This window comes from Callorhinus ursinus, unplaced genomic scaffold (genome assembly GCF_003265705.2).
Source record: "Callorhinus ursinus isolate GAN/ISIS: 27379988/994484 unplaced genomic scaffold, GSC_fseal_2.0 scaffold51, whole genome shotgun sequence".
NCBI classification, from domain to species: Eukaryota; Metazoa; Chordata; class Mammalia; order Carnivora; family Otariidae; genus Callorhinus; species Callorhinus ursinus.
Window position 1 is genome coordinate 7,468,960 of NW_027397113.1, and position 27,116 is coordinate 7,496,075.

The following is a 27,116-nucleotide window of genomic DNA, read 5'->3' on the forward strand; positions in this document are numbered from 1 at the left end:
TATTGCTATAAACCTCCCTATTAGAATCACTTTTGCTGCATCCCAAAGATTTTGGGCCACTGTGTTTTCACTTTTGTTCTCATGTAATTTTTTATTTCTTCTTCAATTTCTTGGTCCACCCATTCATTGCTTAGTAGCATGTTATTTAACTTCCATGTATTTGTGCTCTTTTCAGATTTTTCTTGTGGTTTATTTCTAATTTCAGAGCATTGTGATCAGAAAAGATGCATGGTATGAGTTCAATTTTTTTGAATTTGTTGAAACTTGTTCCATATGCTTGAAAAAGAATGTGTATTCTGCTGTGTTAGGATGGAATGTTCTGAATATGTCTGTTAAAGCCACCTGGTCCAGTGTATCATTCAAAGCCACTGTTTCCTTGTTGATTTTCCATTTAGATGATCTATCCATCAATGTAAGTGGGGTATTAAAGTCCCCTACTGTTATTGTATTAGTATCAGTTATTTCCTTTATGTTTGTCATTACCTGTTTTATGTATTTGGATGCTCCCATATTGGGTTCATATTTACAATTTTTATATACTCTTGTTGGATTGTCCCCTTTATTATTATATAGTACCTTTCTTTTTCTCTTGTTACAGTCTTTGTTTTGAAGTCTATTTTGTCTGATATAAATACTGTTACCCTGGCTTTCTTTTGATGTCCATGTGAATGATAAATATTTCTCCATCCCCTCACTTTCAATCTGCAGGTGTCTTTCAGTCTGAAGTGAGTCTCTTGTAGGCAGCATATAGATGGATCACTTTTTTTATCCACTCTGTCACCCTATGTCTTTTGAGTGGAGCATTTAGTCCATTTACATTCAAAGTAATTATTGATAGGTGTGTATTTATTGCCATTTTGTTACTTGTTTTGTGGTTGTTTCTATAGATTTTCTCTGATCCTTTCTTCTCTTGTTCTCTTTCATGGTTTGTTGGCTTTCTATAGTGATATGCTTGAATTCCTTTCTCTTTATTCTTTGCATATCTATTACTGGTTTTCGAATGGTGATTATCATTAGGTTTGTATACAACATCTTCTGCATATAGCAGTCTATATTAAGTAGCTAGTTGCTTAAATTTGAACCCATTCTTTATTCCCCTCCCCCAGCCCATGTTTTAAGTATGTCATGTCATATTTTACAACCTTTACTTTATAAATCTCTTGACTGATTTTTGCAGAAATACTTATTTTTACTGCTTTTGTGTTTTTTACTTTTCGTAATCTTACTTATGGTCTTTCCTTTCCACTCAAAGAGTCCCCTTTAATATTTCTTGCAGGGCTGGTTTAGTGGTCATGAACTCCTTTAGTTTTTGTTTGTCTGGGAAACTTTTTATCACTCCCTCTGATCTGATTGATAGCCTTGCTAGATACAGTAGTCTTGGCTGCAGATTTTTCCCTTTCAGTACTTTGAACATATCATGTCACTTTCTTCTGACCTGCCAAGGTTCTGCTGAAAAATCTACTGATAGCCTGATGGGGTTTCCCTTGTATGTAACTATCTTCTTTTTGCTTTGCTGCTTTAATTTTTTTTTCTTTACTACTACTTTTTGCCATTTTAATTACTATGTGTGTTGGTGTGGACTTCCGGGGTTGAATTGGGGTGGGGTGGGTAGGAATTTCTGTGCCTCCTGGATCTGGATATCTGTTTCCTTCAGATTTGAGAAGTTTTCAGCTATTATTTTTTCAAATAAATTGTCTGCCTCCTTTTCTTTTTTTTCCATGTTTTTATTTAAATTCCAGTTAGTTAGCATACAGTGTGATATTAGTTTCAGGTGTACAATATAGTAATTCAACACTTACATACAACACCCAGTGCTCATCACAAGTGCCCTCCTTAATACCCATCACCCATGTAATCTTTTTTCTCTCTCTCAGCCAGCTACATCTTAATTCTGTGGTTTTCCTTTGTTTCTGAATCATCTTGTGTATTAATAATAATTTGCCAATAAATTTGAAACTTTCAACTACTTTCCAAAAAGATTAGTTTGTTCATAGAATTACATGTTCCCACAAATTATTTCTTTAGCTGCAAATTAATACAATAAATGCAAATGAGATTCATTTTCCAGTATATTTTCTTGATAGTTTGTAGATATAAAAGAAAATTCCTGTGTTTTATTTTTCTTTCATAGTTTTCTTTTCCTCACCAATCAGCTCATGAAAACACCTTAAACTTTTGTCACTTTTACAGAGGAATTTATTTCATTTACTTCATTTACTTTTCTTGAGAATTCTTTGCTGGAAAAACAAAACAGAAACAACCAACCAATAAATCAACCAACCAACAAACAAAAACAAATATTAAAAAAAGAAAAGATAAAAATAAGTTTGTGTGCTTTCCATGCACAAGCACAAATTGATCCTCCAACTATTGGCTTTTTATAATCCAATAAAATTCATGGCATATTGATATTAATGTTGGAAAAGTCCCTGCTGCCTGTGCAGATCTGAGAAATTCCTGCAGTAAGACCCAAGAAAGCAGTTTTAAAAGTTGCTACTCTCACTTGGTCTTTTCAGACCTCTGGCCAGTGACATCTTTGGAAAGTCAAGAAGTGGATTGACAGTCTTAAGGGAACTCTCCATTTGTTTGGGTTGAATTGTGTTGCCCCCTCCCAAATTACTACATTGAAGTTTTAACTCTCAGTATCTCAGAATGTGAAATTATCACATTCAGATATAGTTGTTGAAGATATAATTAGTTAAAATGAGGTCATACTGGAGTAGGATGGGCCCCTAATCAATATGACTGGTATCACAAAAGAGAAAATTTCAACACAAAGGCATGCCTGGGAGAATGCCATGTGAAGATTGGAGTTATGTTGCCACAAGCCAAAGATACACCAGAAGCTGGAATAGAGGCCTGGAACAGACCTTTCCCTAAGGCCTTCAGAGGGAATGTGGCCCTGCTGACACTTAAGCTCAGACTCCCAGCCTCCAGAACTGTAAGGAAATAAATTTCTGCTGTTTAAGTCACTCAGTTTGTGGAACTTGATTATGGAAGCCCTAGGAAACTAATCTACCATTTTTTCTCATTTAAAATATTTTGCTAGTTTCTTATTTTCTCTATCCTCAATCTTTCCATCACTTGTAGCAGCAAAATTCTCTGAATACCAAGGCACCTAAACAAGATTTCTTTCTTTTATTATCTTTTCAAAAAAGTATTAACTTTGTGTGATCTTCCTAACATTATTCCTTTATTAGCCATGGCATTTCCTTCCCCTTCATATCCGAGTCTCCTGTGGATCTCAGAATCATGAAATACCATCATGAATGTGTGTGCCATCACAACAGAGCCGATTTTCATCTCTTCACCACTGAAACTACTGATGAGATCTGGGCAGAGGGGATTTCTGCAATCTAGATTGGAACTCACAGGGGATAGAAGTGACCCTGCCACTAATGAGAGGCAGTGGCCTGAGATGGAAGTATCCCAGGCAAAGCTGAAACTTCTCAGTGATCTGAAGGACTCATGTGGTGTTTTGCCTTTCTCACCCACAGACCTCAGGCACACAGTTCCTCCCAGGAGATGGCTAGAAGATTTACTCACTTATTTTTCACATCATGGATGGTGTCAAGCAGAGGAAGATTCCTTGTTTCAGGTAGGAAAAGGACAACAAGACCAGCAATGATGGGAAAGACTCCATAGATGATCCAGGGCAAAGTGGAAAGATAGGCCATTAAGGTCATCAAGAGGGGAGCCAGTGTTGCCCCACACCTACTAGCCACTGTGTCTAGTCCTAAAGCTCTTGCCCTGAGGAGTAAACAACAATACATAATAATCTGGTAAAAATCTATGAATGTAATATGAGATACATGATTTTGACTTGATAAAAGATGGAAGATGCTAGAACACAATTATTAAGTACATGGGCTTTGATGACAAACACTTGTTTTTTAGATTTGCTCTATGATTTTCTAGCTGTCTTTGTCAGGCTCAAAGTATGTTAAGACTCATTTTCATAATTTTACACAAAATATTATTACACATTGCACCTACCCTGATGAGTTGTCTGAAAGATTAATGAGATGATGCATTAAAGTATTGCTCAGCACAGTTCATGGCACAAAGTCAGCTTTCAATAAACTTTGGCTAAAATGTTGTTAGCGTATTATTACAGTTACAATTACAAATGATTGCTTTTATAATAAACAGGTCTCTTTTTGAGAGAAAGTATGTGGGAGGGGATGGGCAGAGGGAGAGAGAGAGAGAGAGATTCTCAAGCAGGCTCCATGCTCAGCATGAAGCCCTATGCAGGGCTCTATCTCATGACCTGAGATCATGACCTGAGCCAAAATCAAGAGTCAGACACTCAACCAACTGAGCCACCCAGGCACCCCTATAATAAATAGGCCTTATTGTGTTTATTCCTGCAATAAGTGCAAATTAGCTGAGAATGTCCTGTTTTATGCCCTGGCAGAACATTCAAAAACTCATACCTGAGGACTGTGGGGATGAGTTCAATGAGGTGGACAGAAAAACTTGTGACAGAAGCAGCAGAAAAGCTGATTCCCACACTTGCCAAAGACACACGCAGAGTCTGCATTTCTAGAGACAGAAAGACCAGTGAGACTAAGAAATTTGGGCCGAAGGAATCAGCATCCACCAAATTTAACCAGAAAAAAAAAAACTTGTAGGTTATTGGTTTGTTTGAGGTATATTGTAGAAAATTCTATGTCAGAGAGCACAGAGTGGTTGATAAGCTGAGAAATGTAGAATTGTCAACATAGGTGCTAGAAAGCCCACAAAATTATCTGGGTTAATTGCAGCAAATCTCTGTGTATATCTGAGATTTTCTAAAGAAGGAGAGGAAGAGGTGAATCTGGCAGAAATTTGCTTTTACTGACTCTGTCCAGTATTATATCCTTATTGTAGAAGGTGGGACAGTCATGTGGACAATTACTGAGTCTAAGACTCAGCTCTAAACTTGACAACTTTAGAGTTGTCTAAACTTTAAAATTAAAGTGCAGAATTTAAAGTGACAAGTGATCCTGGTTTTCCTGGGAATTAGGGGGTTTTAGCAATAGGGATTTTCATTGATAAAACCAGGAAAATCCCAGGTAAGCCTGGATGTGTCAGTCAACCTAGTATAGATATCGCATGGTCATGAGGTGGGTATGGCATGATAGAGTAGTAAAAAACCAGACTACTCTTTTAGTAGACAGGCTGAAGAGAAGCCATATCTAGAAGAGTGTTAGATATAAGAAACCAAGAATGGAAACTTCTATTTGGGAAAAAAAATGTCAGAATTTGGGAACAATAAAGGAAAATTTCAGATAATTGATTTTCTGCCCAATATAAAAAGAAATCTAATTATAGATTAACATAACAATAAAAAATATTAAAAAATAAAGAAATCTAATTATAGCTTTATAATATTGGAAAAGACTCTATTGTAAGGGAGTAAGCCTGTATCATTAATGATATTCTAAGGAGTAAAGTCCACCAATCTATAATGCTGTAAGGTACATTCCTGCATTAGGACATACCTGAAGCTTAGTGCCCACTAAGGTTCTCCTGGTCATCACATACCATCATTCTATTAACTTACAAATTCATCTAACTGGAATGGACTAGGCTTTTATTTTATTTTTTTTATTGCGTTATGTTAGTCACAATACAGTACATCATTAGTTTTTGATGCAGTGTTCCATGATTCATTTTTTGTGTATAACACCCAGTGCTCCATGCAATACTAGGCTTTTAATCTGATTAATTCCTTTTTCCTATTGTATACTCCTTCACTACTTGAAAAAAGGGGGAAATTTACATTTTCTGGAAGTCAAGAAGACTCCCATAAGCAAGAGCTATTGTGATGATGACCTAACCCCACACTCACATGTGGATACAGAGCATAAGGAAGTAGACAGTCATCAAAGCTGGTAATGAAGAGCCCAAGTAGAGCAAGTGATCACACTGTGTCCTCACATGAGATGTAATTGCGAAACCTAAGCCCTTCATGCTTGTTACTAAAACTATGAAAGGCCAAAATGCAAGTGATCGATTGCTATCCTAAAGAAACTGTCAAGAATAAATGGCACCAGTTTCTAGATACTTCTAGGATGTGATGAAGAGAAATATATGTCTGAGCTGCCCCTTGTGGACCTTTGGCTCTTTTCCCAACAACTTATTTTTTCCATTTAGTTATTTAATCACTTTTACTGTCATACAAATACACATTCCCATGCAAAGTGGTGAAAAGTTAGTAATGACAATTGTATAATGACAGCTCTCTTCTATAAAGGGAGAACTTCATTCTGGACAGTTCTGTGATTGAGCCGACTCTTTGTGGTGTGTACATTATAGAGGAGCAGTGATTGGTATCCCTCACTTTGTCTCTAGATTATTATACATTGTGGAACAGAGAGGCATAAAATTGGCAAGTTAGACCCTGGATTCTGCTTTGTGCTTAAATGAGATCATTAGAGTGAAAATACTGGAGTTATTATTGGAGTTATTATTACCTTAAATTTTTAGATAATTTAGACCAAAGAATAGAATGGATACTATTAGCCACATATTCTGAAAATATCACCAGAAAAACCAGTCCTAGAGTTAGCTTCTTAGCAGGATTTGCTTTAAACCCTCAGATTGGTTTGGGGGAATATTTAGCTCTTAATTGGCACTTCTCTTTACTCAGCCTCAAGCAAGTGTGACCAATACAATCCCTAAAGGATGGGGAAAAGACACCTCTTTCCCCCCAAAGTCCAGCCTTCTCTCACCTTGGGGCACAAAGGTGTTGACCAAAACAGAAAGTCCCACCAGGAACATGAAAAGTGTCTGGGTTGTTCGACGGCCCATATGATTCTGTACTAAAAGAGGAAGACATCGGACTATGGCAGTGAGAGCTCCAAAGACTACCTGGAACAGGAAAATATTGCTCCCAAAGTGCTGTAGATTGATCATGATGCCATAAAAGGGTATTGTGATTGCAAATCTGTAATGAACAAAGGAGGAAAGACACATGCCATAAGATTTAAAGCCTATATGCTGCAGTTGATAACTATATTGACCCAGACAGCTAGTGGTCAGTGTTAAAGAACAAAGGGCCAGTCTGATTTGTATAATACATTATTTTAAGGTATAATTTTAAAGTTACTATAAATAATTGCCTGGCAATATATAAAAACAATACTCCTTCTGTCGTTCTTTCATCTGAGTCCCTAAGTAAAGAGTTGGCAATGACTGGGAAATATAACCTGTCCCTATCACCAAACTGAATGATATAGAGAAGGATTAAAACCTGGGGGGAAGGATATCTTTTTTGAGGGTAGTCAGTATGCTGTGAGTCCTCCTTCTCTTTTCAACCCCAATACTGTGAAAAACTCTATTAGTTCTTGCTCAGCTTGATCAACCAGTGACTGAGCTGCAAAGAGACTACCCAAGTCCCCTTTATCTAGGGGCACCATGTCCTGAGGTGTGACACAGTTCTAGGAAATTTAAGGCCCATATATGATTTTCTAGGGCTAAGAGAAAATGTCAGAATTCAAGCAAATGTGCACCAACTGTACAATAGGAAATATAATCAGAGGTTCCCAATGGGGATCTACAATTTACCCAGAAAGTATCTAAGGGAGAGGAGTCCACTTTAGTGATCTGCTATACCCAGAGAGAGCTACATTTAGACATTACAGCCCAAAAAACCACCACAGATCACAGCAATTCTAACCAAGTAAGTCCTTTTTTTACAATTTTCTCTACTTTTCTTTCTGCTCAAGTTGTCTAGGACTCAGAAACTTGAGCCTATGACCTAGTTGATAAGAGAAAAGTGAAAAATCACAATCCAGTGAAATGAAGACATAGTCTCCTAGGATATGTCTAGGAAGAGGTAAATAGTAAAATTCAATAGTTACTTTCTTAAGCTTGGCAGTGGGTATATGTTGTTCTATATGCTTTTTTTTTGGTAAATCGTCAAAAATTCAGAATTAAATTTAAAATCCCCCCCAACCCTACCAAAGTAAGTAGTTATACCCTTCAAGAGATAAAGTACAAGATTTTGTAGGGAATTCCTAGTGCTAACACCCCAAATTGGAAACAAGTACAAGTTCAGCGATATTGAAGTACATTAAGAAATTGTAGGGTGTTCATCTCATGGATGAATCTTGCATAAATAAGCTTGAGGAGAGGGTGCTGTCACAAAACCATTTTATTATTTATATCATGTGGAAGTCAAGACTAGGCAACACTTCTCAGTGGTGATGGGGAGCAGGACAGTTGGTAAGTTTTATGGGCATGCAAGCAGTGAGGAGGAAATGAGAGTGGAGCCAGTGTAATGGTGGTTCTCACTGTAGGGGATCTATGAAGGGAACTTCTGAGGAATTAGGATTTTCTTGATCCAGGTGCTGGTTACATTTGCACACACTGAAGTGTTTATTGAGCTGTATATATTCACAATCTATTCACAATCTATTCCTAACATATTAGTGTTAGTAAGATTTTATTGCATTGTATGTTAACTAAGTAGAATTTAAATAAAAATTTGAAAAAAAATTGGAAGAAAAAAATGAAGGAAACTAAATGCCAAGTCTGTACTGTGGTGGAAGTCCCAGCATCAATCTCCAGGGATGAGACTATGGAGTAATACGACACAATTAACTCCTCATCATATGGTGAGTCTTTTTATAACCTTTTGCCCATCTCCTAGTACAGCAGTATTCAGTCTGTTTTCCTCATCTTTTATATCCAAGTCAGCACACCCACCCCCACAACACTGTTAGAACCTTTGAAATAAATAGATTCATGTTTCCCCTTTTTAAGGTTGTCATGCACTATGTGAAACCCACCTCACAAATAGCAGGAGACAGGTTCTCTTACGCAAGCTGGGGGTGCGGAACAAGTCGAACTCAGTAGCTTTGGTCTGTGCTGCCTCCAGCTCATCTTGCATGCTGGATCTCAAACTCTTAAACAGCAACAAACATGTTTCATTTTCCAACACAGTGCCAGGAATTATGGTGAACCCCAGCACCCAACAGGACAGGAGAGATATGCTCCCTTTCTTTCCAGCATAACTTATTATACATGAAATCACAGGTGTGAAAGGGATATAAAAGAAGATGTAGAAAGCTAAAGGAGACTCCAGGATATTAAACAGCAAAAATGATATTTTTTATTAGTTTCATAGGTAGAATTTAGTGATTCATCAGTTGCATAGAACACCCAGTGCTCATTACATCAAGTGCCCTCCTTAATGCCCTTCACCCAGTTATCCCTCCCCCCACGCACCCCCCCATCCAGCAACCCTCAGTTTGTTTCCTAGGGTTCAGCATCTCTTACAGTTTGTCCCCCTCTCAATTTTCATCTTATTTTAGTTTTCCTTCCCTTCCTCTATGTTCATCTGTTTTGTTTCTTAAATTCCACATATGAGTGAAATCATATGGTATTTGTCTTTCTCTGATGGACTTATTTCATTTAGCATAATACCCTCTAGTTCCATCCACATCCTTATAAATATCAAGATTTCAATAAAAACAGACACATAGATCAATGGAACAGAATAGAGAATCCAGAAATGGACCCTCAACTCTATGGTCAACTAATCTTTGACAAAGCAGGAAAGAATATCCAATGGAAAATAGACAGTCTTTTCAACAAATGGTGTTGGGAAAGTTGGACAGCCACATGCAGAAGAATGAAACTGGACCACTTTCTTATACCATACACAAAAATAAACTCAAAATGGATGAAAGACCTAAATGTGAGACAGGAATCCATCAAAATCCTAGAGGAGCATACAGGCAGCAACCTCTTTGACCTCGGCAGCAAAAATGATATTAAGGAGGGCCTTTGTTGTGTTGAGCATAGGGTGTCATATGAATCCTGAAACCAACATTACACTATATGTTAAATAACCAGAATCTAAATAAAAATTTAGAAAAAGGAAAAGAAAATGAGGCCATGGAAAGGTGCAGGCCATGCACAAGAGTTATAGATTATAGATTCAGATCAGGAAGTAAACTAAAGGAAGCGGTGGTTGCACAGTGCTCAAAACAGCTTTTGTGTAAGGTGGCCATGAAAGGCTAGGGAACTGAACTCACCATCTTGGCTGCCCTTTTTAGGAAGACAGTTTGTCTATCTCAATAAGAAGAAGGTGGAGTCAGCTTATGTCTTCCCTCTAACCCAGTAACCACCTTCCATTTCCTGCTCACCTCCAAGGTCAGGGCATCTCCAGCATTCTGAATTCCATTTGTGTGTGCAACTTTTCTAAGTGCCTTCAAGCCCTCCTCTGGTTTATTGTTGACAATCAGCCATCGAGCAGATTCCACTATCTGCCTGATGGAAGGAGAGCACACAAGTGCAATCAACTCTCTCTTGCTTATTTGTCATATGATTATTGACTACAGATGCTTTTTGCCTTCCATCTAATATCCATCACTTGTTGGGTTAGGAATAGAAACTCAGGTTTTGTTTCACAAATACTAGGAAAATATAAGCAAGACAAATCCATTGCAGTACATCTTCATGGTCAGGAACACAGACTTTGGAGGGAACTCACCTCTCTGCTTACTCAACAGATTTTCAAAGAAGGTATGAAGCTTAAGCTTGAGAGTTCCTCATGCAGAATTCCTTTCCAAAGCTTGTCATGGTTCTATCAAATTTGTGCTCATAATATATAGTCTTTTAAAAAAAGAAGTCCCGGGCACCTGTGGCTCAGTTGTTTAAGCTCCTGCCTTTGGCTCAGGTCATGATCCCGGGTTCCTGGGATCAAGCCCTGCATCAGGCTCCCTGCTCAATGGGGAGTCTGCTTCTCTCTCCCCTTCTCCCTCTGTGTGTGTGCTCTCTCTCTCTCTCTAGTTCTCACTCTCTCTCAAATAAATAAATAAATAAATAAAATCTTAAAAAAAAAAGAAGTCCCCAAATTATGTAAGCTTAAAGCCCAACAAAGATTAGAAGTACTCCTGCCACTACCAGCTATGTTGGTAATTTACACATAAGGCAGTCACTTATTTACATCTGCTTCAATTTTCTCATCAATAAAATGGGAACAGTAGTACCATCTTCCTTGTAGCATATAATGACATAATGGGTGAGTCTGGCATGGATTACACTCTCCTCTCTCTCTGAACTCATCTCATTGTATTAAATCTATAGTGTGTCTCCATGATGAAATAAACCTCACTCTCCTTTAGATGGTTTTAAGTACAGGGATGAAGTTATCCATAAATAAATGTTTGTTTAAATTATTTAAGGGAAAAGGGAGTGCTAAACACATGATGTTAATCATCCAATCTGCATGCCAATCTTTAGTACTGAAGAAACCATGCTGCTCTTTTATGAATAAATTTGCTGCCTTATTCCTTTTATCCAACTTCATCTACAAAAATGAAAATCTAAAAACTACCATAACCTGATTCATCCCAAAACCAAAAAAAGAATTAAAAGTATTTCTTTTTGAAATATTTGAGTCTATATTTTATATTAAGGAAATAATATTGGAATAAGTCTATGACTACTATACTGGGTAAGACTTAAAGCAAAACAAAACAAAAAATACCTAGGAATCCCACACAGAAAGGTCATTACTACTTCCTGTTCTGCTTATCAAACTACACAGCCTGAACAGATGAGAAACATGAGGTTTAGGCCCAGACAATAAGAAAGGGTCCAGGAAATAAGAAAATCAATATATCCCAATTCAGTCCTCATTTTCTTCCCAGGTTTCCATAAGGCAAAATGAGAAAGAAGGCCATACCTTGAGGAGAGAAAGAAGACAAGGAAAGGTACAGACACCACCAGCTGCAGAGTGCGCCACTCTCGAAAGGCAAATGCCAGTCCTCCCAATAGTATCTGTCCCATACTTAAGGCACAAGTTATCAGTGTTATTGCCATGACTTTAGATGGGGGCCTTATCCATTCTACGACTGAAAGAAAACCCAACTGGGATATTAATGTCAGATAAAGGTGAAATTTCAAGGTCAAAGTCAAGGCTTGGAAAATGGAGAAGATCAAAATTGTTGACTTACTGAGCATAGCACCATTTGTCAGGATGACAATGGAAGAACAACCTGACAAGAAGCGTAGTGAGCAGTAAATGAGGAAGGTGGGGGCAAAAGCTGAACTGGTCCCAAAGATGGTAAGCTGTAGGAGACACCACCTGAGAATCAACTTTCTCCCAAACCTAAGAAACAGAGAGTCAGATTAGATTATGGGAGCAATAAGAATTTGTGGGGGGAAAAACAAAAAACAAAAACAAAACTTAAGAAAACCAAAAGCATACTCTGAAATTTAGAGAATATTTTAACAAGTGATTCTTTGTTAAGAATCATCCCAAACAAATGATCCCACATCATGATCATTATCATCATCCAAGAAATAAGATAGAAAACAAAAAAAATGTTAGACTGAAACAAAACCATAACAACAACCACAATTAATCAAATTAATTGCTAATAGTGCAAACACTCTATCAAATAATAGAGATTATCAGAATAGGTTAAAAAAAGAAACTATATGCTGTCATGAATCATACTTAAAATACTATATGTTGAAAGTAAACTGATAGAAAAAGATATACAATTCATATAGTAATAAGAACACTGCAGTCTTTATATTAATATCAAATAAAATAAATTTCAAAACAGAATACATTTCCAGAAATAATGCTGAAAATGTCAAATGTATATACACTTAAAAAATTACAAAACACATGAAACAAATTTGACAAAATTAGATACACAATTCACAATGATAGTTGGAAACAGTTTTGAATATATTTATTGTGGTAAGAAATATACAATACAAAATTTGCCATTTTAATCATTTGGAGACAAACAATTCAGTGGTTAATTACCGTCATCATGTTTCAAAATCATCACAACAATTTCCATTTTCATTACCCCAGACAAAAACTCTATAACCATTAAGCAATAATTCCTCATTCTCCCCTTCCCTCTTATCCTTCTAATAATCTCTAATCTACCTTCTATCTCCATTAATTTGCCTAGTCTAGATATTTCATAGAAGGTGATTTATACATTTGTCCTTCTGTGCCTGTCTTATTTCATTTAGCACAATTGTTTTGAGGTTTATTTATGTTGTACGATGTGCCATTCTTTTTTTCTGGATAAATAATATTCCGTTGTGTATATATAATATATTTGTTTATCCATTAATCTGTTGATGGATACTTGGATTGTTCACCTTTGGCTATTATAAATAATGCTGTCATGAACATCAATGTACAACTACCTGTTGAAGTCCCTGTTTTCAATTTTTTGTAGTGTGCACCTAGGAAGGGAATTGCTGGTTTGTATGGCAATTCTGTTCAGATTTTTGAAGAACTACCAAACTGTTTTCCACAGTGGCTGCACCACTTTCTATTCTCACCATCAATGCTCAAGTGTTTCAATTTCTCCACATAGGTATTCAAGTTCTTTGCTGATTTTTTATGATTTATCATCTTGTTATTGAGATGTAGGAGTTCTTTATATATTCTGGATAGTAAGCCCTTTTCAGATATATGATTTGCAAATATTTTCATCCATTTGTAGGTTGTCTTTTAACTTCCTTGATAATGATAATGTTAATTTTTATGAAATCCAATCTACCTATTTTTCTTTTGTTGTTTGTGCTTTTGGAGTCTAAGAATCATTGCCAAACACAAGGTTGTAAACATTTACTTCTAGGCTTTCTTTTAAGAGCTTTACAGATCATTGACTCATTTTGAGTTAATTTTTGCATAAAGTATCAGGTAGGGATAAACCTTTTTTTCTTTTATCATTTTTTAAATTTTTATTTATTATGTTATGTTAGTCACTATACATTACATCATTAGTTTTTGATGTAGTGTTCCATGATTAATTGTTTGCGTATAACACCCAGTGCTCCATTCAATATGTGCCCTCCTTAATACCCATCACCAGGCTAACCCATCCCCCATCCCCCTCTCCTCTAAAACTTTCAGTTTGTTTCTCAGAGTCCATAGTCTCTCGTGGTTCATCTCCCCTTCCAATTTCCCCCCCCTTCCTTTTTCCCTTCTTACTATCTTCTTTTTTTTTAACATATAATGTATTATTTGTTATATGTTAACATATAATGTATTATATGTGTTATATGTTTAACATATAATGTATTATGTATTATTTCAGAGGTACAGGTCTGTGATTCATCAGTCTTACACAATTCACAGTGCTCACCATAGCACATACCCTCCCCAATGTCTATCACCCAGCCACCCCATCTCTCCCAGCCCCACCACTGCAGCAACCCTCAGTTTGTTTCCTGAGATTAAGAATTCCTCATATCAGTGAGATCATATGATACTTGTCTTTCTCTGATTGACTTATTTCGCTTAGCATAATACCTTCTAGTTCCATCCACGTTGTTGCAAATGGCAAGATTTCAGCGGTTTTTTTGATGGCTGCATAATATTCCATTGTATATATATACCACATCTTCTTTATCCATTCATCTGTTGATGAACATCTTGGCTCTTTCCACATTACAGTAGTCTGGCTATTGTGGACATTGCTGCTATAAACATTGGGGTGCACGTAGGGTAAACCTCATTCTATTTTATGTGAAAAGTTAGTTGTTCAACACCATTTGCTGAAGGGCCTGTTCTTTCCCACATTGAATGGTCTTGGCACCCTTGTTCAAAAGTCAGTTGGTTATAAATATGTGAGTTTACTTCTGGACTCTCAGTTCTATTACATTGGTTTATATGTCTATTTGTATGCCAAAACCGTATTAATCATTTACTGTAGCTTGGTAGTAATTCTGAAACCAGGAAGCATAAGTCCTCTGAATTTATTCTTCTTTTTCAACATTGTTTGACTATTTGGATGCCCTTGGAATCTCATCTGGATCTGAGGTTCAGCTTTTTTTTTTTTTTTTTTTGAAGTAGCAGACACTTCTTGACTTTATAGACTGGTTTTGGCAGGTAAATATCTTCTCCTCCTGACTAGGTAGACTGTTGGGACTGCCTCCAAGATCATGGTTGGGAGAGGCTGGAGCTGGGTCATGTGGCTGCTGTGTGTTCCACGATCAGGCCCAGTCAGTGGGCCTTTTACTGGTGGTATGGGTTGGTGTGGTTCCTGCCAGGCCCCTGGACTGGCAAGACTGCTCTGAAACTTGGTGTGCAGGGTCACAGGTCCACTTCAAGGTCCTCGGTAAGGTCTGAGATCAGTGTGTCTGTAATCAAGGTCACCAATGAGCATGGTACTTCCTGGGTCCCTTGGTGGATGGGGCTGTGTCAGAGTCACAGAAAAGTTAGGTTGGAACTGGATCTGCAGGGGGCAGGTTCCTTTCAGGTCTACAGCTAAGACCACAATCAGTGGGCCTGGTACTAGAGTGCTTCTCAAGGCTACCCTTCTCAGTCTTAGCTCTACTGAGCTTTTGAAACCTCTGACCTGAATCCCAAGGTTCCCACAAAAGCATTTTTGTGTGTGAATGACTGCTAAATCATTGTTTCAATATGCAGATAAGGCTGGGGACCTCCTATTCTGCCCTCTTGCTCACATCATTACCTTCTTTTTCCTCTTTTAATGTAGGTATTTATAGCTATAAATTTCCCACTGAGCATTGTCTTCACTACATCCCATAAATTTTGTTATGTTGAATTTTTTATTTAATTGATCTTTGGGTATTTTCTAATCCCCTTTGTGATTTCTTCTTTGACCCATTCGTTGTCTGTAAGTGTGCTGTTTAATTTCCATGAATTCGAGTTTTCCAGTTTTGCTTCTGCTATTGATTTCTAGTTTCACTCTACTGTAATCAGAGAAAATGTTTTATATAATTTTGATCTTTTGAACCCTATTGATTCCTGGTTTTGAGCCTTATAATGCAGTCTGGTCTAAATAATGTTCCACATACGCTCAAAAAGCATGTATATTCTACTGTTGTCAGATAGAGAGTTCAGCAAATGTCTGTCAGCCATGCTAGTTTATGCTCAAGTCCTCTATCTCCTTACTGTTCTTCTTTCTATATGTTTACTCCATTATTAAATCTGAGGCACTGACTATGGAAAACAGTATAGACGTGCCTCAAAAAGCTGAAAATAGGGTGCCTGGGTGGCTCAGTCGTTAAGCGTCTGCCTTCAGCTCAGGTCATGATCGCAGGGTCCTGGGATTGAGTCCCACATTGGGCTCCCTGCTCGGCGGGAAGCCTGCTTCTCCCTCTCCCACTCTCCCTGCTTGTGTTCCCTCTCTTGCTGTCTTTCTCTCTGTTAAAAAATAAATAAATAAATCTTTTTTAAAAAAGTTGAAAATAGAGCTACCTTATGACCCAGTAATTGCAGTATTGGGTATTTACCCCAAAGGTACAAATGTAGTGATCCGAAGGGGCACCTGCACCCCAATGTTTACAGCGGCAATGTCCACAATAACCAAACTATGGAAAAAGCCCAGATGTCCATCAATAGATGAATGGATAAAGAAGATGTGGTGTATATATACAATGGAATATTACACAGCCGTCAAAAAATGAAATCTCACCATTGGCAACGATGTAGGTGGAACTAGAGGGTATTATGCTAAGCAAAATAAGTCAATCAGAGAAAGACAAGTATCATATGTTCTCACTGATATGTGGAATTTAAGAAGGCAGAGGATCATAGGGGAAGAGAGGAAGAAATGAAACAAGATAAAACCAGGGAGAGAGACAAACCGTAAGAGACTCTTTTTTTTTTTTAAGATTTTATTTATTTATTTGACAGAGAGAGACACAGTGAGAGAGGGAACACAAGTAGGGGGAGTGGGAGAGGGAGAAGCAGGCTTCCCGTGGAACAGGGATCTTGATGCAAGGCTCAATCCCAGGGCCCTGGGATCATGACCTGAGCTGAAGGCAGATGCTTAACGACTGAGCTACCCAGGCACCCCCGTAAGGGACTCTTAATTTCAGGAAACAAACTGAAGGTTGCTGGAGGGGAGGGTGGTGGGAGGATGGGGTGACTGGGTGATGGACACTGGGGAGGGTGCGTGTTATGGTGAGTGCTGTGTGTTGGGTAAGACTGATGAATCACAGACCTGTACCCCTGAAACAAATAATACATTATATGTTAATAATAAAAAATTTAAAAAAAAAGGAAGAATGATAAAGAATAGAAGAGAGAAAATAAAGACTTCCAAGATTAGAAATGAAAGAGGAAATATTACTAAAAATTTGTAAAGTATAAGAAAATTATATTTAACACCAATAAACCTCATGAATACAATTAATCTCAACAAAAGATTTGCAAACTAATCCACATCTTTATTTGTCCAAACTTTGTTAATTTTTGGCAAAGGTATGAAGGCAAGTACCTGGAAAGAAAAAAAGTTTCAACACAGGATGCGGGGAAAAACTGAGTATCTGAATGAAAGGAAAACAAACAAACAATCCCTCAACCTTCTACCTGACATCATACACAAATAAAAGCTGAAGTATAAGAAATAAAATATAGTAAAATATTATGTAACCCTGTGATAAACAGATTTTTTAAAATAAGACAAAAAATGACTAAGAATAAAAGGAAAAAAATAGACTAGACTATATTATAACTAAATACATCTGCTCTTCCAAATAAATCATTTAAAGACAAGAAAAAAACTATAAGCCAGACTGAGGAAAAAATATTTCCCTAAATATCTCTGACGGACTTTAACAGAATATATTGATAACTTCTACAGATCAATAAAAAGATAATCCAAAAATGCAAAACACTTATGACTTCACAAAGTAAGATAAAATAATAACCAACAAGCACATTTAAAAAAGATTGCCATTGCTAGATATCAGAAAGTAGCAAATTCAAACTATGAAATACCACTTCACAGCCACTAGTGTTGATAAATACTGAAATCTCATTACCAAATATTCCTGAAGAAACAGAACAACTAAAATCTCATAATTTTTCAGTGTAACTTACAAATGCAGCAACCACTTTGGAAATCAGGTATTTTTATAAAGTTAAAAATAGACCTGTAATGCAACAATTCTGCTCTTAGACAGTTATCCAAGAAAAACGAAAACTTATGTCCTGAAAGAGAATGATTTTAGCTGAAGTTCAGAAGTTAAAAAAAAAAAAAAAGAACTACAGCTAAATGCAACCAAATGTGGGAATGTCAATTTTTTAGTTCAGCTGGGGAAGTCAAACACAAAAAAAAATACTCAGTTTTATGAAGTTTTAGAACAGATAAAATTCTATGCTCATATAAATCAGCATAGTTTCTGAGGGATGCAAATTGCCTGAAAAGTGTTCAAGAGTTCCATCTGGGTTGATAGAAATTTCCATATTTCCATCATGGTTGGTGAGCTGGTAGTTACACTTGTTTATGCCTTTGTCAAAACTCATCAAACAACACGATTAAAATGCATTCATTTTAAATTCTACATAATTTGCAATAAGTAAACAAATAATGGACAAACAAATAAAAATAAAGTAAAAAAAATTGAGGCATTGAAGTTTTCAACTACTACTAGAGAATTAGTTTGCTCTTCAATTGTGCCAATGATTGTTATATATATTGGGGGACTTTCTTCTTTGATGCATATATGGTTATAATTGTTACAGCTTCTTGATGAACTGACCCTTGTATCAATATATAATGTCCTTGTCTCTTGTAACAATTTTTGGCTTAGTCTATTTTGTCTATTATTATAACCAACCCAGCTCTTTTTTAATGACAATTTTTTAAGGAATACCTCTTTGCATCCTTTCACTTTGAATCTATTTGTGTCTATAGATCTAAACTGAGTCTCTTGTACACAGCATATGGTTGCACCATGTTTTATTATGGCTGGATCATGTTTTGTTTATCCATTGTGCTAATCTCTGCCTTTTGTTAGGAAGATTTTATCTATTTTATCTAGTTCGATAAGGAACTACTTCTGCCATTTTGCTGTTTTCTGTATGTCTCACACCTTTTTCATCATTCATTTCTTCCATTACTGCCTTCATTTATGTTTACTTGATTTTTTGTTATGAACCATTTTGAGTCTCTTCTTGTTTCCTTTTGTGCATATTATGAGATATTTCTTTGTGGTTACCATGGTGATGACATTTAACATCCAAAATTTAAAACAATATAGTTTGAATTTAATGCCAACTTCAATAGCATGTAAGTTTCTAAATGATTTTTGACACGCATAAAATATATAAGGCTAAAGAAACTACACATATGTCCTGTAATCTAGTTGATAAAAGTTGTTTCCCAAGGAGGTTTCAGGTTAACAATTCTGATGCTGGTGCATGTATATACTGGAATTGAACAAATGACTATGTGGATGGTGGTTGGTAGAACACAAGTTTTTCACTTTTGGAGAGGGAATTCACAGAGAAGCAAAGGAAGGAGGCTAGAATGGTCATTATAGTAACAGATAAGAGTGGGGATGTTAGTATGAACTCATGTGTATCTTAATATACATGCAGATGGTTACACATAGAAATATTTATACACATGTTTATGTACATGGGTTAGAATACACACATGCAGTTCCTTGTTCTGTCAGCTAAGAGGACTTAGAAACAATGGCACTCCAGATCAAAGACCAGACTTAGTGCTTATATATTATCTAATTTTTTGCTTTTCTATTTTGACATACAAAACCTGTACATAATTAATGTTTACAACTTGAGTTTGGAATTAAGTATACACCTGTGAAATCATCACGACAAACTATGCCATACATATTAACTGCAAAAGGTTTCTCTCACCTTCTTATATTTTATTTTTTATAAGAACACTTAACAAAAACATAGATGAGAGGAAGTAAAAGGGTAGTGTTTGTATGTGAATGAACTTAAGGTTCATTTATTTATTTCATTCATTCATTTTATACCTATAAAATAAACTATTATATCTATATTTTTTGTAAGCCTCATAGTAGCCACAAACAAAAAGCTACATTAGATTCACAAAGTATAAAGAGAAGGGAATCAAAGTATACCACTAAGAAAAATGATCCTTCACAAAAGAAGACAGCAAAAGAGGAAGAAAGGAGTAAGGGACATAAAAAAACAGCCAGACTGAGGGTTCTAGAGGGGAGGGGGGTGGGAGTATGGGTTAGCCTGGTGATGGGTATTAAAGAGGGCATGTTCTGCGTGGAGCACTGGGTATTATGCACAAACAATGAATCATGGAACACTATATTAAAAACTAATGATGTAATGTATGGTGATTAACATAACAATAAAAAATTTTAAAAACAGCCAGGAAATAATTAATTAATAACATGGAATTATTGAGCCTTACTTATCAATAATTATTCTAAATACAAATGGATTGAATTATCCAATTAAAAAAAAACAATAGACAAAGAAGGTTATTATATAATTATAAAGAGCTTAATTCATCAACAAGATATATCAATCATAAGTAAATATGCACCTAACATAAGAGTACTTAAATATATTAGCAAATACTAACAGATCTGAAGGTAGAAACAGACAAAAACACAAAAATAGTAGCTCCATTTTCAACAATAAATAAATCATCCAGACTGCAAATCAATAAGGGAACATTGGATTTGAACTGTACTTTAGAAAAAATGACCATAATAAATACACATAGAACATTCACCCAACAACAGCAGAATACACATTTTCCTCAAGTGCACATGGAACATTCTCCAAGACAGATTATATGTTAGGCCAAGAAAATGTCTTAGCAAATTTAAGAAGATTGAAATTATATCAAGTGTCTTTTGCAACCACAATAGGATGAAACTAGAAATACAGAAGAAAAGTTGGAAAATTCACAAATATGTGGAAATTAAACAACTGGAGAACTAGAAGAAGAAATCAAAAGAGAAATAAATAAAATCTTGAAACAAATAAAATGGTAACACAACATACCAAACCTATGAAATAAATAAAAGCAAATAAAATAAAATAAATAAATAAAAGCTATATATGGCAAGCCCATAGCTAACATTATACTCAATGGTAAAGGGTTGAAAGATTCTCCTCTAAATTCAGGAATAGACAAGGGTGCCCACTTGCACCCCTCCTATTCATCATAGCACTGGCAGTCCTAACCAGAGCAATTAGGCAAGAAAAAATAATAAAAGACATCAGATCAGAAATGAAGAATTAAATTGTCTCTGTTTGCAGGTGATATGATCTTATATAGTGAAAATCCTAAATGCTCAACCAAAAAATTGTTAAAGCTAATCTAAAAATTCAGTAATATGGTCAACTACTATTTGATAAAGGAACCAATAACACAAAACGGAGACAAGATAGTCTCTTCAATAATGGTACTGGGTAAACTGGATAATTACATGTAGAAATGTAATTTGACTTCTATCAATACCACTTACAAAAATTAACTCAAAATGGGTTAAAGACTTAAACATTAGACCTGAAACCATAAAACTCCTAGGAAACAAACAAACAAAAAAAACAGAGAAAAATTCCTTGACATTGGTCTTGACAACAAATTTTTGGTTATAATAAACATTTAAACTGTTGTAAGGTTATATTGCATTGCAGTTTTGATTTCCATTTCCCTGATGGTCAGTAATATTAAGCACCTTTTCATATACCTGTTACTTATTTCCATGTCTTCTTTGGAGAAATATCTGTTGAGTTCCTTTGCCCATTTTTTAATCAAGTTATTTGTTTTGTTTTTGTTTTTGCTCTTGATTATAGTGGTTTCCTTTATATTCTGGATATTAACACTTTATCAAATATATGGATTGCAAATATTTTTCCCATTCTGTAGATTTTCTTTTTATTTTATTGATTGTTTCCACTGTTGTTCAGAAGCTTTTTAGTTTGATGTAATCTCACTTGTCTATTTTTGCCTTCATTGCCTGTGCTTTTGGTGCCAAGACCATTGTTCAGAAGCTTTTTACCTATGTTTAATTCAAAATCTGCGGCTTAGCTGTAAGGCTCAGTCTTCTTCACCAAATTTTCTACTCTCCTATCCTGCCATATCCACTTCCTCCCCCCCACCACACACACATACATCTGCTACCCTATGCTCATATAAACTCATCAATCAGCATTTTATGATGAATTACCAAAAAAAGACTCAGTCAAAAGATTGGTCAATATCAACACTTTGACCCTGTGATCTTTTATGAATTACATTTAGGGTGATATACTCAGAGTTCTCAATTTTCAGCTGAAAGATTAAAGTAAGTTTTCCTAATAGCTGATAAAGGATACTCTAAGTCTCCCATTTCCTCTATGGGAGACCTGAGTGTGTGCCTGCCATGGTTTGCTGCCACTTCATGATGGGCATTGCCAGGCACAGGATACCCCAAATTTCTCACTACACAAATCATGACACCCGAGGTCTTTAGACTAATGACTTCATACGGTTGCAAAAATTTACCTCTAAAAAGCCTCACTTCCCCCCTCTTTTTTTTTTACAAAATCAAACAGCCAGATTTAGCCACAATTATTTCTTAATATAAATTCAATACCACCTTATTATGTTTTATAGAAATGTCTACTAATTACAGTGAGGCAACCGTGGCATGATGATCAGTCTGAAAACTTACAAGCACTGGGTCCAGTAGGGACTTAACACAGAAGACTTGGTGAAGGCTTTCAATGTTATTCTTCATATCTGAGTCTTTAAACAAGCTGAACCCCCGTCTTGGAGTACCTTTCTCTCCCTGCCCATAGGTAACTCCTTCTCATCTTTCTAAATGAAGTATTATGGTACCTTCTGATAAATATTGTTCTGAAATGCCCACGGGTTTTATGGAGATGTCATTTCTATGTCCTGTACAAAGATATTTGTGGCAACAAAATGGCATTTATCATACAGACTCTAATTCTCCACTTCCTTCTCTAGCTCCATGGGAACCAAGACCACCCACAACAGTATAAATTGCATATTGGAACCCAATAAACACTTCTTTATGAAAGAGTTAATCATAAGCTGATGAAAACACCATAGAATAAGGGCAGTAGTGATCGGGAGACACTCACCTGTCTGAAAGATGACCACCTATGAGGCCTCCCACCAGCATTCCAGCCATGAATAAGAATTGAACAATTGATTTCTGTAGCTGAAAATTACATACTAGGTCCCACTGGAAGAGAAGGAAATCAGCACAGAGGAGTTTCACAGCAGCTTACAATCCCTCAGTGTTTACCAGCTGCAACAGCAGTCAGTGGACACACTGTCCAGCCTCCCTTCCCTACATTTACTTACCTATATCACCCAAGTCTCAATTTAAGCATGACTTTCTCTAGAAATCCTCAATTAATTCTTCTAGGTTATATTAGGGCCAATCTTTATATTCGCTTAGCACTCCATACCTCCGTGGTTCTCAATCTTTGCCACACATAAAAACACTGAGGAGATTGTCTAAAATACTGATGCCTACATTTCCTACCTTGAGTGTAACACTCTGATCTTCTTCTCTGAGAAGTAGCCAGGGCATGGAGATTTTTTTTTTTTAATTAATACGGGTACTTCCAATTTGCAACTAGGCTGAGAACAAGTGACCAAAAATAACTTTTCACACATTATATCAAGTACTTACTTGTCTAATCATTAGTATTCACACTGTTTAGTGGAATTCATGTCTAGTTGGTTGATTTCACTGGCCTCAAATTCAACGTAAGTGCTTGGCAGTTAAGAAGGCAAATACCATATGCTCTCACTCAAATGTGGAATTTAAGAAACAAAACAGATGAACATATGGGAAAGGGGAAAAGAAAAAAATGAGAGAGGGAAACAAGCCATAAGTGACACTTAACTATAGAGAACAAACTGAGGGTTGATGGAAGGAGGTGGGTGGGAGGCAGGCTAGAAGGATGATGGGTATTAAGGAGGGCACTAGTTGTAATGAAAACTGGGTGATGTATGTAAGTGACAAATCACTGAATTCTATTCCAGAAACCAATATTACACTATATGTTAACTAGCTAAAATTTAAATGAAAAAAAAAAGATAAAGCAAATCACTATTTGCTGAAAGAATGAAAGAGAGCTGACTACAGTATCTACACAATAACTAAAGACTTGAACCATGTTTATTCTGTTATTCTAAACACCCAGGGCACCTGGGCGGCTCAGTCAGTTAAGTGTCTGCCTTTGGCTCAAGTCATGACTCAGGAGTCCTGAGATCTAGCCCCACTTCTAGCCCCAGTACTCAGGGGGAACCTGCTTCTCCCTCTCCCTCTGCTGCTCCCACTGCTTGTGCTTGCTTTCTCTCTTACTCTCTCTCTCTCTCGCTGTCAAATAAATAAATACAATCTTAAAAGAAAAGAAAAGAAATTGTATGAATAAATAAACAAATAAATAAACACCCAGACTGTATATTCATAAGAGATAAATGGAGCCGCTTACCTCAGTCACAATGGTGGAGAGGAAGGAGCTTTGGTCATACACCCAGCCATCCAGACAAGTCTCTTTGTCTGGCTCAGTCATGTTGGCGAAGGTTCCATTCAGATGAAGAAGCTGCCACTGGGGATGGATAAAGCGGTGACATTTCTCCAGCCTCAAGTCTGAGTCCAGTGGGATGGAGATTCTCAGGAGGGCATCAGGGCTAAGGATCCCAGTATCATTATCAGAAACTGTGTCATTGTCAAGGATGTGCACCCAGCAGCGATGACCAGGAATGGCTGCAGTGAAGTTCTCCAACAATATTTGACATATTACCATCATCAAAGAGGGAAGAATTAAAACCATCTGAAGGATCTGGAATTTCCCCAGGCCACCAACTTGATCCAGGAGCTCCTGAAAGGCCATTGAGTGTGAACACAGGTTGTCCTCAAGGGGAGACTTTATGGAGAAAAGTCCAAAGGGAGAAAATAGTTTCCTTTCATTAATTCACACTAAGTCAGTGCCAGTTTCTTATCAATCATTCCTACAACAGAGCAGTGGAAGCAGTATCCCCAGTCCTTCTGGAATCAGGAGATGTTAATTTTTTAATAAAGTCACAGAGAAATTTACTTACCTGAGACACTTCTATCTGTTGACAAAGAAATCTGTTTAAAATTTTAATCTCTGAATGTGTTTGCCCTCAGTGATCTTCTGAGTGAGCATTGGACTTTGGCCTGTACACAACTCTCCAAATAAACTAAAATAAGCTTGCCATGCAATCTTCAGTCATTTCCAGAATATGGAGTTTGAGAGGCAAAAAGTGAATGGCTGTGTGATTTTTCTGTGGAAAGAATAAAAAGCAAGTGTTTTTCTTGCTTGGTACTGAATTTAAATTAAAATAGCTAAGATATACTATCCTTTGTTTTTAATTAGAACAAAGTGGAATGTGGTGCAATTACTACTGAAAAGTGACTGATATTGCACTTCTGTTTAAATCACACCAGGAACTCATGGTAATTTTAGATTCCTTGCAATGTAGATACAGGAGGAAGGACATGTTAAGTCCATGCAAGGGTTTTTTTCCTCAGGTTTATTTATTCACTTACATAATATATTTGAGGATCTTTTCTGTGCTCGTTTTTAGTATCCTCAATTGGTGATTTCATCATTATGAATGAGGCTTCTTTATCTCTGATAGTGTTCCTGGCCTGCAAGCATGTGTTTTCTCACACTAATATAGCCATTCCAAGTTTCTTATACCTACAGTTTGTATGGTATAAACTTCTAATCCTTTAGGTATTTTTTAATTGACATGTTTATTTAGATTATTGTAGAATCACATGCAGATGTAAGAAATAAGGAGAAGCTCTGTGCAGCCCCCCTAGATTCTCCCTATAGTAATAGTTTGCAAAACTATAGTATAATATCACACTGGGATATTGATACTGATCAAATCCACTAATCTTATTCAGATTTCCTCAGTTTCACCAGTACTTATGTGTATGTGTGTGTATTTAGTACTATATGGTTTTATCACATGTGCAGCTTAGTGTTCTCACCAGCTCAATCAAAATACCAAACAGTTCTATCTCCACTGGCATCCCTCGTGTATACACAACTCCCTCCTGCTCCTGTCATTTTCTTTTCTACCTTTGGCAACTACTAAACTATTTTCCACTTTTTTCAACTTCTGCTAATTAAAAATTGTCATAAACAAAGAATAATATAGGGGAGTGATATCATCAAGATGGTAACATACGTTGTTCTTACCTTCAGTCCACCTCAAAAGAAGACCAACTAGCAACTGTCCATAGAAAGACACGATTGTGAAAATCCCAGAACCCAGAGGTCAGGCTGAAGCAACCTCTGAACAACAGGGACTGACAGGATCACATTAGAAGAGCAAGAGGAGTGGCTACACTCTGACCATATTACCCCTTCTCCATGCCAACACAACACCACACTGAGAAGCCTCCACCCTGATCCTATGGTTTCTCCAGTGAGAAAAAGAGAACTCAAGGTAGACATCAGTTTCCTCAGCATTAGGAGTTGCTTCCCAGAAGTCCCAGTCAGGTCTCACCTCATGGGGATTACCTGGAGGAAACTGCAGGGCTCAACCACTGGGAATCAGATAGAGATGAAGAAGGGGCAAAGCTTACATTAACCAGTGCTTACATCTCTTTTTTCCAAACTTTTATTTAAATTCTAGTTAGTTAACTTATAGTATAATAGTGGTTTCAGAGTAGAATTTAGTGATTCATCACTTACATATAACACCCACTGCTCATTACATCAAGTGCCCTCCTTAACACCCATCACCCATTTAGTCCATACCCTAAATTAAGACATCAACTGAGTGATATTCCATGCATATATATACCACATCTTTTTACTTTTTCTTTTTTTTTTAAGATTTTTTATTTACTTGAGAGAGAGTGAGAGAACGAGAGAGAATGAGTAAGAGTGAGAGAAAGAGAACAGAGCTGAGCAGGGAGCTGATGTGGGGCTTGATCCCAGGACCCTGAGATCATGACCTGAGCCAAAGGCAGCGGCTGAACCAACTGAGCCACCCAGGTGCCCCATATCACATCTTCCTTATCCATTCATCAGTCAGTGGACATTTGGGCTCTTTCCATAATTTGGCTATTGTTGATAATGCTGCTATAAACATTGGGATTCATGTGCCTCTTTGAATCTGTATTTTTGTATCCTTTGGGTAAATAGCTAGTAGTGCTTAGATCTTTTTATTATTATTATTATTGTTATTATTATCATTATTATTATTATGTTATGCTAGTCACCATACAATACATCACTAGTTTTTGATGTGGTGATCCACGATCCACTGTTTTCGTATAACACCCAGTGCTCCATGCAGTACATGCCCTCCTTAATACCCATCACCGGGCTA

General features: G+C 36.6%; 1 protein-coding gene across 1 annotated transcript; it reads right to left on the reverse strand.

Annotated features, from left to right (window-relative positions):
- Nucleotides 1-1,703: 1,703 nt before the first annotated feature.
- On the reverse strand, nt 1,704-24,853 carry LOC112829501 (solute carrier family 22 member 10-like). Its single transcript, XM_025879130.2, has 11 exons — nt 24,840-24,853; nt 24,230-24,664; nt 22,862-22,965; nt 11,958-12,112; nt 11,687-11,855; nt 10,143-10,266; nt 8,781-8,896; nt 6,720-6,934; nt 4,437-4,545; nt 3,547-3,750; nt 1,704-2,237 (listed from the first exon to the last, which is right to left on the reverse strand). The coding sequence occupies exons 2-11, from the start codon at nt 24,629-24,631 to the stop codon at nt 2,168-2,170; spliced, it is 1,668 nt and encodes a 555-aa protein (XP_025734915.1). The 5' UTR covers nt 24,632-24,664; nt 24,840-24,853; the 3' UTR covers nt 1,704-2,167.
- Between the last annotated feature and the right edge of the window lie 2,263 nt (nt 24,854-27,116).

Coding starts and splice junctions, on each gene's coding strand:
- LOC112829501 (XM_025879130.2), bottom strand. CDS start 24,631: ATGGCCTTTCAGGAGCTCCTGGATCAAGTTGGTGGCCTGGGGAAATTC. Junction 22,966..24,229: donor TCTCCACCATTGTGACTGAG/GTAAGCGGCTCC, acceptor CTTCTCTTCCAG/TGGGACCTAGTATGTAATTT. Junction 2,238..3,546: donor ATCCATGATGTGAAAAATAA/GTGAGTAAATCT, acceptor TTGTTTTTCCAG/CAAAGAATTCTCAAGAAAAG.